The sequence below is a fragment of the Pseudonaja textilis genome, chromosome 1, assembly GCF_049901715.1.
Source record: "Pseudonaja textilis isolate UNSWEBS1 chromosome 1, rPseTex1.2, whole genome shotgun sequence".
NCBI classification, from domain to species: domain Eukaryota; kingdom Metazoa; phylum Chordata; class Lepidosauria; order Squamata; family Elapidae; genus Pseudonaja; species Pseudonaja textilis.
The window spans coordinates 173,866,790-173,880,903 of record NC_141990.1 but is presented as its reverse complement, the minus strand read 5'-3'; the positions used below and the strand labels follow the sequence as shown (position 1 = coordinate 173,880,903).

General features: G+C 48.5%; 2 protein-coding genes across 5 annotated transcripts in view; both read right to left on the bottom strand.

Moving 5' to 3' along the window:
* Positions 1-14,114, bottom strand: part of HECW2 (HECT, C2 and WW domain containing E3 ubiquitin protein ligase 2) — a 200,542-nt gene that overhangs the window by 59,469 nt on the left and 126,959 nt on the right. For 3 of the 4 annotated variants that reach the window (XM_026696872.2, XM_087919770.1, XM_087919771.1), the window contains 2 exons: positions 13,843-13,938; positions 1,431-1,581 (listed from right to left, as the gene is read on the bottom strand). In XM_026696872.2, coding sequence (XP_026552657.2) covers positions 1,431-1,581; positions 13,843-13,938 — 247 coding nt within the window. Of the gene's footprint in view, positions 1-1,430; positions 1,582-13,842; positions 13,958-14,114 lie in introns of all 4 variants that reach the window. The other variant, XM_087919769.1, reaches the window with a different exon arrangement.
* Positions 10,728-12,080, bottom strand: LOC148127938 (uncharacterized). Its single transcript, XM_087924840.1, has one exon. The coding sequence runs from the start codon at positions 12,078-12,080 to the stop codon at positions 10,728-10,730; it is 1,353 nt and encodes a 450-aa protein (XP_087780966.1).

Genomic DNA, 14,114 nt, shown 5'->3' with positions numbered 1-14,114 from the left:
GCCACCCCGGCTCGCGTTGTTTTCTGAGCCCGTGAGCCTAGAGTCAGGGCGCTTTCATTGCACAGCGGAGCTTGTCTCGGGAAACGCTGGGTGTCATTGCTGTCCCCTGAGGGGAGGATGATTCTGGGCTGTGCGATTGGGGGACTGTGGCTTTGGGTGGGTGGGTGGGTGGGAGCGAGGATGGATGGAGTCCGCGAAGTGGGGCTTGCCTGCCCTTGCTGGCTGCCTCTGCTTCCTTAGGGGCGGGGAAGGGGGCTCATCTGGACCAAGGGTGAGTCTCCCCCAGTTTCCCCTGAAGGATCTTCCGTTGCTTTTGCCTTCTCCCTACGTCTTCCCTCTGTTAAAATCCCCCCCCTCCCCACACACACACTTATTTTCGGGCAGATAGATTTCGTGTCTGAGCATTCTCACATGAAGGTGGGTCTTTCCCCCCCAAAAAAAACAGTTAAGAAAAATAAAAACAATATATCCTCATACAAGAACTTTTCTGCTTCCGATTACCCCCATGCTTACAAGTTGCAAAGGAAACACGGAAGCAGGGAAGTGGCTGCCCAGCTCTGGAGCTCCGCACCATTTTTTTTTCAGAGGGGAATCTCAGTCGAGTATAAGCCAAGGGGTTTTTTTCAGCACAAAAAATGTGCTGAAAAACTCAGCTTATACTCGAGTATATACGGTAACTATGAACTTGTGTCTGTGCTTGTTTTTTTTTCTTTCTTTCTCTTTCATAGTACATTTTGTTTGTTCTAAATCTTGGGGCAGACATTGCCTTGTTACTGTAAAATGCTGCAAAAACATTATGATTATACCTAAAAAATGAACCGGGAGTTTTGGTTTGTTTGTTTCCATACAATAATCCCTGTCATAATTTTAGGTATGCATTTTTCCAAACACTAGAATTTGGAAACAATAATATATATAGCCAATCCTATAAGGAATATGGCTAATATTTATTACTGTTGACAGTCATTGTGAAAGTTGCAATTCTGAACCATGAGCAATTATTTACTTTCCACACTTCCACTCTTATATGTGCCTTATGTATTGTTCCCCAACCTATACAGGTAGATTATATGACTGTTCATTCAGCAACTGCTTGAAATTCTGGGAACATTTCATCTTCACAGGTGCCAAATTATATTATAATAACTATTATAATAATTTTTCAATATTATGTTTATTAAATTCCCCATAAGTCCCCCACTTTTGCATTCAATTGTGTCTGCACCATGTCTTTAATGCTTTTTTGCACAGAATATGAAATTGTTTATTAGCTAATACTGATATTCAGTATGATGAAAGCTATGAAGAATAAGATAAATATTTTACATTTGTTTTAATTCAAGGAAATTGTGTAATTTGCAGTGATGAAGTTTTGCACTGGATTTCATTTGTATTGCTGATAAAACAAAAACTATTTGAAAATTTCTCACCGGCGATTCAATTGCTCCATCTGCTGTATGGAGTTGGAACGTTGAAGTATTTGCTGGGCTGGTGGAGCTGTGGGCCTCTGCCAAGTTGTGGTTCTGTTAACATGGTCCACATAGAATATTCTCCCATGACTGTCAATACGTGCTTCCCAATCTAAGATAAAAGGACATATCGCAAACAATAAAGATTTTAACAACTTAAAGCAATGTTTTCTATCAGACAGCGAAGGTCCCACTTTATTTGTGTATCTGTTCATTCAATTATTTTTAAGCATATATATTGATAGTTCTACATATCATGGCCATATGTGCCACATTACAGAATGGAGTCAGACGAACAAAATACAAAGTGAGAGGCTTCCTTTTCAGTATTTTGAGCTCATAGAAATCTTTAGTTATTTAATGTAGGTCTCTTGCACATTAACACACAAGTTAGGATTGTTAATTGCAGAGGAGTTGCAAAATACATATCTGATTCTGTCCATAGAATGTCCTGGATTTAATCCCTGGCATCTCAACTTGAAAAGAACTGCGTGAAAGTTTGAAGACTGCTTGTCTGCCAGAATAGATAACTATGAGTTAGGCAGGGACCTGGTTTATCCCAGGTATATTTCTCTATTCTGGTGATCCTCAGTTAAGAACAAAACTTACATCACAAAGCAATGCAGTCATAACGTCAGATTGGTGTATCTGTCATTTCTTCAGTGGCCCTATTGAAACAGGAAGAATGGGACGAGGAGCCACCGGCCGACGACCAAATGAGACGGTACATAAATTGCCTTGTGAGGGAAGCACTGGAGAACCTCGAGGTGAGGGATGCATCAGGACGCCAATGCAGGAGAGCCAGGGAACCAGAAAATGAGAGAACCCGAGCCGCTACCCCGGATCCAGTGGAGATTGAGCAGGCAGAGGGAAAAGCCAAAGAACCAGCAGCTATACCAGGTACCCGACCCCTAAACACCCTGGATCAGGGGATTAACCCTGGCCAACCCAGAGACATACAACTGCAGAGGAAGATCCCGCCCTTGGGGGTAAAATTTGATGGAGACCCCCAGAAACTGGGATTTTTCCTGGCGCAAATGCTCACCTACATGCAAGAATATGGGTGGGATTTCACAACCCAGGGTTCCTGAGTACGAACTGTCACCCTGGCCCTTGAAGGGGCAGCAGCCCGATGGATGGTGACGCTCCATAACGTCAACACCCCAGAATTAAGGAACCTCAATCACTTCATGATGGCCTTGCACCACCGCTTCGAGGACCCCCTCGCCGATAGAAAAGCCCGCGACCGCATTAGAGTCATAAAACAAGGCCGTCGCCCGGTAGCAGAACACAGCGAGGAATTTCGTGGCCTGGCCGGCTGGGTAGACTTGGCCAGAGGATATCCTAGTCTGTTAATTCAAAGATGGACTAAATGATGACCTATAAGCTGCCTGCCTGGCTCGTGGGACCCCAAACCTTTTTCACAAATGGCACATGATGGCAGAGGCGGAGATAGAAATCGGTACCGCAGTGGCAAGTCTTGGAAAAGATCCCCACCCCATGGGAAATCTTCAAACCCCAATCCACCATGACTCCAAGAACAGCTGGTTGCTTTAAGTATGGAAAGGAGGGACACCGCGCAGCAGAATGCCATTTGAAGACCCCTGCCAGAAAGCTAGACCACCCAGCAGGGGAGAAACCCGGAACATCCAGCCCTCGATGAAAGGAGACTGGCCTGAGGGGGCCGAGTAAATGTGGGATTCTGATCCCCCCACCAACCCAGAGGAAGAACCCCCAATGCTCCGAGGGGACCTGAGCCAGTCTGAAAGCGATCCGGAAGACGACCCGCTGGTAAGCAATCCAATTGAACCAATCACCCTACCCCTGAGACTGTTTATCCTCAGCCGAGGGAAGGGGAAGGAAGTTGCAGCGTTGCTGATTCAGGATGCACCCAATGCCTAATAAATCCCTCCCTTGCAGAGAAATTGGGGGTCCAACTGAAAGAAATGGAAAATCCCATCGCTTTCTGCCAATTAGATGGAACTATAGTGGGATGGGGGAGCCAGCCAGGTTTACCACAGAACCATTGAAAATAAGACTAGGGAACCATAGGGAGATGCTCACATTCATTGTAGCTCCAGGAATGGAAGAGCCGCTAGTCCTAGGTCTCACATGGCTGCGGAAATGGAATCCAAAAATAAATTGGAGGACAGGAACCGTACAATTCCAGAGAGATGTAATATTTGCAAATAGCTCAGAGGAAAGGATAAAGAAAGAGACAGAGAACAGAGAATCAGCCATGACCGGACAGTTGGCTGAACCCATTAACATCCCCAATGAGTTCTAGGATCTGGCCCAAGCATTAAATGAGAAAGCTTGTAATGAACTCCCACCCCATCGAGCCACAGACTGCGCTATTGAAATCCTACAAGGGGCTAAACTCCCCAACCACAAATGTACTGCATGTCTCCCAGAGAACTGAAAGAACTCAGAGCATTTATCGATAAAAAATTAAAAAGGGGTTTCATTGAACCTGCCCGACCAAAAATAGCTGCCCCAGTGTTATTCCATGAAAAGAAAGATGGCTCAGCACACTTATGCATTAATTACAAAAACTTGAACGCAATTTGCAAAGAGAATATGTATCCACTCCCTCCTCATGAAGGACATGTTAGCCCGCCTCTCGAAAGGAAAATTTTTTTGAAAGTTAGACCTATGAGAGGCATATTACCACATAAGAATAAAGGAAGGGGATGAGCGGAAGACAGCTTTTAACACACCATTGGGATGCTACCAAATTAAAGTGCTCCCCTTTGGACTGCAAGGAACGCCTGCTGTGTTTATGCAATTGATCAATGAAACCCTTCATGAATTTTTATATAAAGGGGTTCTAGTGTATCTTGATGATATTTTAATCTATATGGAAATGATGGAAGAACACATCAAGCTACTCCATGCAGTCCTCACAAAACTCTTAGAAGCTAAACTATATGCAAAACTCTCTAAATGTGAATTCCACCAAGAAAAAAATGACTATTTGGGGTATAGAATATCCCACGAGGGAATAGAGATGGACCCACAGAAAGTAAAAGCTGTACTGGACTGGGACCCACTGCACACCGGCAAACAACTGCAAAGCTTCCTGGGGTTTGCGAACTTTTATCGCCAATTCATTCCAGCTTTTGTAAACATCGCCCTCCCTATTACGAACTTGCTAAAAACGAACGGGGTGGGGAGAAACCCAACCCAAGGCAACCCCTTATCTGGACAATGGAATGCCAAGCAGCATTCGAGAAACTCAAATGTCTATTCTCAGCAGAACCAGTCCTTAAGCACCCAGATCCCAAACAACCTTTTGTCATCCAAGCAGGCGCCAGTGATGTTGCAGTTGGAGCAGTCCTCCTCCAAAAGGATGGAAGTGGACAATTACAACCATGCACTTATACATCCAAGAAACTGACAGAAATCGAGCAAAGATGGGCCATATGGGAGAAAGAGGCATATGCTGTGTGGTGGGCAATGCTCACATGGAGACATTTCCTGGAAGGAAACCAAATCCCCTTTGAAGTATGGACTGATCACAAAAATCTGGAAGCCCTGAAAAACCCATGGAAACTCTCCGAAAAACAAGCAAGGTGGGCTCAATACTTTAAACGTTTTAATTTCACTCTCAAATATTTTCCTGGGAGAAAGAACTTCTTAGCAGATGCACTGTCCAGAAAACCCCAATACAACAGCAAAAAGATTGAGGTTATAAAACCGATAATCCAACCAACCCAACTAGCAGCCAAAGTAATCACCCGGGCACAAGAGAAAAAAAAACCATCCCTGACTGAAGACACAACGACATCAATATTTAAGGAGGCACTACTTAAGGATGGCTGGCTCCAGGCTAACAAAAACACTTGTTTACTCAAAGATGGACTGGCTTGGGTAGAGAACAAACTTTATGTCTCTGCAAGCCAGAGAATGGACCTCATGAAACGCTGCCATGACTCCAAAATAGCAGGACACTTTGGGTTTGTAAAAAATCTGCACCTCATCGAAAGACAATTTTGGTGGCCATCCCTCAAAAAGGACATTGAAAGCTATGTTGCGAGCTGCCCTACCTGTGCTGCTGCAAAGAGAAGACAAGGAAAATATCCTGGACTTTTACAAACAGTAGCAGACCCTTCTGCTCCCTGGAAAGAGATCTCTATGGACTTTATAGAGAAGCTTCCCAAAAGTGCTGGGAATACTGTCATTTGGGTGGTAACTGATCTTTTTTCCAAACAGGTTCACTTTATTCCATGCCAAAAGATTCCAACTGCCAAGGCATTGGCAAAGATGTTTCTAATACACATTTATCGCCTTCATGGAGCTCCCCAACAGATTATCTCAGATAGGGGTGTTCAGTTCACATCCAAAATTTTGGTGGGCATTTTTAAACCTATTAGGCTCCATCCAGGGGTTGTCATCTGGAAATCACCCCCAGACTGACGGATCGACAGAGAGAATGAACAGCATATTTGAACAATATTTACCATGTTTTATTAATCACCAACAGGACAATTGGACTGACCTTCTTCCTTTTGCAGAGGTAGCACACAATAACTCAGTCCATAGTAGCAAGGGGTTCACCCCATTCCAGGTAGCCACGGACCAAGAATTCAACCCCATGCCGAAACTACCCTCCAAAGATCCTGAAATCCCCTCCCTTAAGGAGTGGATGGATAACTTACAAGCCATGTGGCCAGTGGTAAGATTGTCTTTACAGGAAGCTAGAGCAGTTTACAAAACTCAAGCAGACAAAAAACGTTGTGAACCTAAACCTTTCAAGATTGGGGACCGTGTATATTTATCCACAAAATTCTTAAAATCATTACAATCCTCTAAGAAATTAGCACCAAAATTAGGTGGCCCATTCCCCATCTCCAGAATTATTAACCCCATGATGGTAGAGCTTCTCCTTCCCAAAACACTTAGACAGGTTCATCCAGTATTTCACTGTAGTTTGCTCAAACCAGAGATCACTTCAAACCTCAGACCTCCCCTTCCCATACCTCCAACTCCCATCATGGTACATGGGGAACAACATTTTGAAATTAAAGATATCCTTGATTCACGCACTCACCATGCATTCACACAATATTTAGTAGCTTGGAAACACCTTCCTTCCTCAGAAAATGAGTGAGTAGCCAAACGACACCCACATTACTACGTAAGTTCCACCAAAAATACCCTGATAAACCATCCTGAATTGCAAATGTAATGCATGATTTTTGTTTTCTCCAGGTAGACCTATCTGTTTTTTAAGGAGGGCAGGATGTCAGATCCGTGTATCTGTTATTTCTTCAGTGGAAGAAGAAAAGGGTGGGGAGGCTGATAAAGAAATCCTTTCTTGATGTAACCTGAATATATTTAAACTTGTATCGAATTTGTATAACCCACACATGATACAATGGAGGGAGAAAAGCCAGATGGCCAGAACTATCACCTCCGAGAGGCACAGCCAGGAGATGAGAAGATCATAAAAATTCCTCAGTGAGATGTGGCCTGGGAATCTCTGAAAAAGTTTGTTCTAAAAAGGGGTGGGGGAAATTAGGTATGCCCTGGGAAGCTGTGAAGAAGATCGTTCCTTACAAAAGGGGTGGGGAGGAATTAACATACTGGCTTTTGTTTCACTAAATACACATCGAGATAACGGGAGGGGTTCTAAACTCCCTTATGTATTCCTGTATGCCTGAGGGACCTCAGACGCTGCTTTGAACTCCTACATGAATTGTCTCATCTCAATAAAGGATTCCTTTTGATACGTTCTGATACATTTTCAGAAGTTCATTCTAGTTAATTGAATGGGAAAAGTTCTGTAGCCTGACACATAAAATGTGTTGTCATGTAACTATGCCGCTTAGAAATGGCAGCTCTGGTAGTCCCCAGTTACAGCTGTTAAACAAGAGCCTCATATGGCTGTGACTTCCAATTTCCTACTGACTTTTCCATTGACTTTGCTTATGGAAGCCAGCAGAGAAGGGGCATTGGTTCTTACCTGATACGCTTCTTCTCGTAGAGCTGCGTAGAGCGTCCAGGATGGGAGGTGCTCCAGTCTCGGCTCTCACAGGCTGAGCTTGAAATTGAGGAACGCCTCTCCCCATCACGTGGTCCTCTTGGCGTTCCCCAGTTTTGCGAAGACGAGAAGGAAGACCCTATTCTCATCCTAACTAAGAATTATTTGTTGGCCGAAACGAGATTCCCCACCAGACGGGTTAATGGGTGGGGCTGGACGCTCTACGCAGCTCTACGAGAAGAAGCGTATCAGGTAAGAACCAACGCCCCTTCTCCATAGAGCTGCTACGAGCGTCCAGGATGGGACATACCAAAGCATGGCGAGTCCCGCGGGCGGGTTCCCGTCTGGTGTGGAATCTCCCCTGGAACCTCAAGGACCCACTGAAGGACCCGCCTGCCAAAGGAAGCCTCAGCAGAGGCGAATACATCGATCTTGTAATGTTTGATAAAAGGGGATGGGGATGCCCAGGTGGCAGCCCTGCAGATATCGGTTATTGAGGCTTGGGTGGCCCATGCGGCAGAAGTAGCCGCACTTCTAGTAGAGTGAGCGGTCACGCCAGATGGAACAGGTAGGGCCTGTGCCTGGTAGGCCTTAGCGATGGCGGCCCTAATCCAACGGCCCACGGTTGTGGGAGTCACTTTGTGGCCGAGGGACGTGGGCTGAAAAGACACAAATAAGGCCTCTGACTTGCAAAATGGTTGGGTGCGCTTGATGTATATTCTTAAGGCGCGCCTTACGTCGAGGGTGTGCCACTGTCTCTCCCTCTCTCGAGAGGGTCTGGGGCAGAAGTTCGGGAGGATGAGCTCCTGAGCCCTGTGAAATGCAGAGTTGATTTTTGGGAGAAAGGTGGGATCAGGTCGGAGAACGACTCTATCTGAATGGAAGATACATAGGTCCTGTCTGATGGAAAGGGCTGCCATCTCCGAAATCCGGCGAGCGGATGTGATAGCCACAAGAAAAACAGTTTTGAGGGTGAGGAACTGGAGGGAAGCCTCCCTGATGGGTTCGAAGGGGGGCTTGGTAAGAGAGACCAGGACCTTATTGAGGTCCCAGGTGGGAAAACGGTGTATAGTCGGAGGGTGGAGATTGGAAGCTCCCCTGAGAAAGGCCCGGATGAGGGGATGATGGGAGAGGGGACCCCCATTATCTGAGGAAACAATGGTTGCCAGGGCCGCGACCTGACGTCTTAGGGTGTTGGTGGACAGACCCTTGTTGAGACCCTCCTGAAGAAATTCCAGAACCTGAGCGATGGAGGGAGAGAGGGGATTGATCTGGAGTTTATGAGCCCAGTTACGAAAGGCGACCCACGTAGCATTGTAGATTCGCGTGGTCGAGGGCCGTCTGGCTGCCAGGATGGTGTCTATGACCTGGCTGGAAAAATTCTTTTTCTTTAGGCGGTCCCGCTCAACCTCCAGACGGCTAATTGGAGCCATTGGGGGTTCGGGTGTGACAGAGGGCCCTGGGACAGGGAGATCTTGTCGGGTGGGATTCTCCAGGGAGGGGCCACCGAGAGGTTGCGAAGGTCCGCAAACCAGGGGCGTCTGGGCCAATAAGGGGCTACCAAAAGAATCTCTGCTTGTTCTAGGATCAATTTGTGTATCACCCTGGGGATGAGGGTCAGGGGGGGAAGGCATAAAGGAGCCCTGGGGGCCAAGGGCAACGGAGGGCATTGTGGTTCTCTGCCCCGTGAGAGGGGTACCTGGAGAAGAACCTTGGTAGTTGGGCGTTGAGGGGGGATGCAAAAAGGTCCACCATGGGGAGACCGAAGATTGAGACTGCCTCCCTGAATAGGGATGGATGGAGGTGCCATTCTGTTTGGTCTAGGGTGGCTCTGCTGAGCCAATCTGCCTGGATGTTTAAGGCCCCCGATATATGGTCTGCTTTGATGGAAGACAGGTTCGATTCCGCCCATCGGCACAGACGTTCGGCCTCTCTCATGAGCCGTATTGACTGGGTGCCCCCCTGCCTGTTGATATGGGCCTTCGCCGTGATGTTGTCTGTAAGGACCAAGACGTGACGCCCGCGTACCTGGGGTAGGAAGCTGCGAAGCGCCAGGTAGACAGCGTGGAGCTCCAGCCAATTTATGGTGCAGAGTTGTTCTGTTGCCGACCATTTGCCCTGGGACGAGATGGAGAGGACGTGAGCGCCCCATCCTAGGAGGCTCGCGTCTGTGGTGATAGTTAACCAGTCGGGTTCCTTGAAGTAGTGGCCCTTGTTGATGGCCGGCCTGGTCCACCAAAGGAGGGACGTGAGAACTCTTGGAGGGACTCTGACCAGGAGTCTTGAGTTGCTCCTTCCTGAACGCTGATGCAGGAGCAGGAACCATTGAAGGGACCTGGTATGGAAACGGGCCCAAGGGATAACAGAGATACATGAAACTAGCTTCCCCAACAGTTTTGACAAATCTAAGAGAGACACTTTCCTTGCCCGCCTGACGTGCTTGATGGATTGTTGGATACTGAGCCACCTGTCCGGGGACAGGAAAACCAGTTCCTGAGTAGTGTCGATCACCGCCCCCAAGTGAGTAAGCCAGGTAGAGGGGGAAAGGTGACTTTTCCTCCAATTTATCAGGAACCCATGGTCCTGAAGGGTGGTAAGGGTTAACCTAGTGTCTCGTTGGGCCTGAACCTTTGAGGAGGAGAGGATGAGGATGTCATCCAAGTAACAGTGGAGACGGACAGGGAAGGATCTCAGGTGGGCAGCGAGGGCTGCCAAAACCATGGTGAAAACCCTGGGGGCGGAGGACAGACCAAAGGGGAGTGCAACATACTGGAAATGCTGTTTATTGTAGGAAAAGCGCAGAAATTTGTAGTGGGAGGGTCGAATTGCAATGTGTAAGTATGCCTCGGAGAGGTCAATTGAGGTGAGCCAGTCCCCTCGCCGGGTTCCCAGGAGTATAGACTGCAAGGTATGCATTTTAAATTTACGAGGGGCTAGGTAGCGATTCAGTCTTTTTAAATCTAGGATAGCCCTCCAACCCCCCGAGTGCTTGGGCACTACAAACAAATGGGAATAGAAGCCTCGTCCCCGCTCAGCTGCGGGAACGGGCTGGATAGCCTTTATGTCAAGGAGATGGTTAATGGTGGCGTCCACGAGGCCCTCTTGGTAGGGTTCCTGGAAAGGGGGAGGACATGAAAAATTCGGGAGGGGGACTGGAATTCAAGTGCAAGGCCAAAGCGAACCGTGTCCCTGACCCATGCATCGGTAGTGGTGGCCTCCCATTGACTAGCGAAATGCTTCGAGGCGGCCGCCTAAGGAGGGAGGGGGTTGAATTATCTTGAGCGACGGAAGGGCCTGTTCCCAGATCCCCGGAAGGGCCTTTTGAAGGGACCACCTCTTCTGGGCCTGTCAGATGGGTCCGACCGGTCGTGCGGAGGAGGGGGTCTGTAGGAGGGGGATTGGAAGTATCTAGGGGGGAAAGAGGCCTGGGAGGAGGGTCGAAAGGAACCTTGACGAAAGGAAGAGGGGGCTCTGGGGTCAGACCTCCGAAAAAGCGAGGGAAGGTATTTACGTTTGTTGCGGGTCTCGGCCAGGAAGGGGTCGAGAACCGATCCAAACAGTTTCCCCCCCGAAATGGGAGCGGATGCCAGTTTCATTTTGTTTTTGACGTCCGCTTGCCAGTGGCGGAGCCAAAGCAAGTGGCGAGCAGTGACCTGGGAGGATATGGCTCTGGTGGAAAATGTCACGGCTTGAAAGGTAGCGTCGGCCGAGAACTCGGCCGCGGCCGTGAGCTTTGCGATGTCCTGCTGCGCCCTGAGGTTGGCTGCGGGGACGTGCTGTTTAAGCTGCCGGAGCCACTTAATTGAGGATCTGGTGAAGAAGGACGCAGCAGTAGACGCTCTAATAGCCCAGGCGTTGGATTGGTGAGCACGGCGCAGGGCTAGCTCAGCTCGCTTGTCCTCTGGTTTGAGTGCCTCTAAGGCATCGCTAGGGGTTGAGGGGGAAGCTAGACCCACGATAGGATCGTCAACAGATGGGGGATCGAGCAGAAGGGAGAATTCCGGGTCAAGGTTAAAGAAGCGCTTGTCCTGACTGGAAGGGGGAGGAGGGGGCCCCGTGGAGGCTAGTTGTCTGGAGACCAGGTCGGAGAAGATAGGTGGGACCGGAATGACATCAGTCTCCACCACGGGCTGAGAGAAGATGGAGTTGTGAGGCACCCCCGAGGCTACAGGCTCAGAAGGTGTGTGAGGGGTCAGGCCAGAGGTATTTTTTGCCTTGAAAAGAATCGACCTGAACAGGTGCGGTTTAAACAGCCCCACAAAGGCGGGCTGGTCCGGGGTGAGGCCTTCATCCTCTGACATTTCCCCTTCCATTGGGTCTGCTCCTGAGAGGGGTTCGCTGCAAATGATGGACAAGTCAAGATCTTCCTCTTCCCCAAACTGGGTGGGACCCCCGAACTCCTGTGCCTCCACCTTCTCTATCCCCAGAGAGAGAGGCAATTCCCTCTGGGATACTACCTGACCATGCGAAGCATCTGATCTGGAGAGCGATCTGACAGATGGTACGTGAGTTTTGGGGGCCGCAGGCCGTGGGGCCGGATCGGCCATCTGCTGGAGCCCTTGCGCAATTCCCTGCCGGATGGCAATCTCCATCCATAGTCTCATGTTCTCAGGAATTTCAGCCATAGGAGGTTGGGGTGGCTCTTCCGGGCGCAGGCCAGCAGCAGTGGGAGTGAAAGTAGCTTCAGGAGCTTGCCTAGGCAGCGAGGCTGAGGATTGAGCAGGAGAGGGGGGGGAGGAGGATGGGTGGAGGTTGAGGGGGCGGCGGAAGAAGGAGCCAGAGGCACGGAGCTTGACTCTCTAGACCGCCTATCTATTTCCCTCTCAATTGCCCTGTGACGTCTGAGGGCATCCTTCTGGGAGGCTTTGGAAGTCTCCTGTGCCTGGTTGCGCAGGTAATGAGATTTTGACTTGGCCTTCAGAGAAGTGCCACGTGAAACTCTGTCATCTGCCATCTAGAAAAGCTGGAAAGAAAAAAATTTATTTGAGTTAATATGAGACGGTTGGCTCGTCTGGATGCGGCCTACACCAAGGCCAGGTATCACCACGATTGTTTCACACACCCCTTTTGGTCAAAATTTTTTTGCAAACTATTAAAAGCTGGGACTAGCCCAAGTGTCCAATCAGCCGAAAGAACACCTGTGCAGCTGCCCCCCAGACGAAGACTGGGGGGGGGAATGTGAATGCTGCTACTTCGCCAGCTGAGGAGGCTGCGGAGCCAACGGACCCTGTAATGCTCGGAACCTTCGAATAAGGCCTTGAAGACACGAGCTAGAATATAGGCAGTCCTAGGGAACTGTCTAGTGATAACTCAGTCGCGCAGCCTACCAGACAAGGCCCAGAAAAAATGGCGGTCGGCCATGCGGCCGCGTCCAAAATGGCGGGCGACACCTGGGCACACCCAAAATGGCGGCCGCGAGCTATGCGAAAGGACTCTCAGCGGCGGCACTCTCCCTTAGAGAAGAGGCCTGAAGGCCACGAATAACGGGAGGAGCAGGGGAAGAATATCTCCCCTAGGCTATTGACGGCGTTCACGGAGGGGAAACAATGAGACGGAAGGCAGGAAAGCGGCGCTCAGCGTTGAGCGAAGGAGTGGCAGACGATGGGGGGGCGCTGGCACTCGAAGCGCTGGATGCTGCCCCTAGAAAACAGCGATTAAGTTGCTCCCCGTATGGTTAGGAGGGAAGAAAAAGCTCCCTAGGGAGCCCAAGCCCCAAATCCACTGCGCAAATTGAAAATAAGGGTCCAACCTGATCGAAGATCTGCAAGAAAAACCTGGATCGGCCAAGAGCTAGAGAAAAACAGCCTGACTGTCACGAGGCTGAGCTAAAAACTGGGGAACGCCAAGAGGACCACGTGATGGGGAGAGGCGTTCCTCAATTTCAAGCTCAGCCTGTGAGAGCCGAGACTGGAGCACCTCCCATCCTGGATGCTCGTAGCAGCTCTATGGAGAAAGTTGCAAATTGCAATCATGTCATTGCAGGACACTGTAATGTTGGAAACCCAGGCTGGTTGATAAGTGCCTGAATTGCAATCACGTGTTTGCAGGCAGTACTGCACTGTCTGGAAATTCTAGGACTGGTCATAGTAACCAGTCCCATTCATTCAGCAGTATCACAGATTCAAACAGTTGTTGAATGAATGGTCTTTAAATGAGGACCACCTGTAATATAATTCCATTCCCAGTTAGAAGGACCTCATAGTGGCACCATCTCTAGGGAGAAAAAAAGAAAAATGGTGAAGCACACAATCTGTTTTTTTAAACAGGAATCCAATTACTGACACTTTAAATTCTTCTGGGTGTGCTTTACTATGAAAAAACAAAAGAATTCCTTCATGTAGTCTGTATTTTTTATACTTTTAATTAAAACAGAAAAAAATTCCTCACTTGGTGGCAAAGCTTCATCCACTCTCTGGTAACGACTAACATCCTGACGAACCGAGGGAAGAGATCTCAGAGGCTGAGGACCATCAGGCTGAGAACCTAAAATCCAAAAGAAATACTGTGTAAACCTTCCACCCAAACATGTACAATATTTACGAATTATGTACAGGATTCTGAGCAGTTTACAAAGGTGAAAATAACAGAGTAATAATTTTAAACAACACAAAAGTAGGCATATGGGAAGGAGGCAAAGAAAAATTAGTAAAGTGATTCAA

Bases quoted from the DNA above. Each gene is read 5' to 3' on its own strand.
- LOC148127938 (XM_087924840.1), bottom strand. From the start codon at position 12,080: ATGGCTGAAATTCCTGAGAACATGAGACTATGGATGGAGATTGCCATC.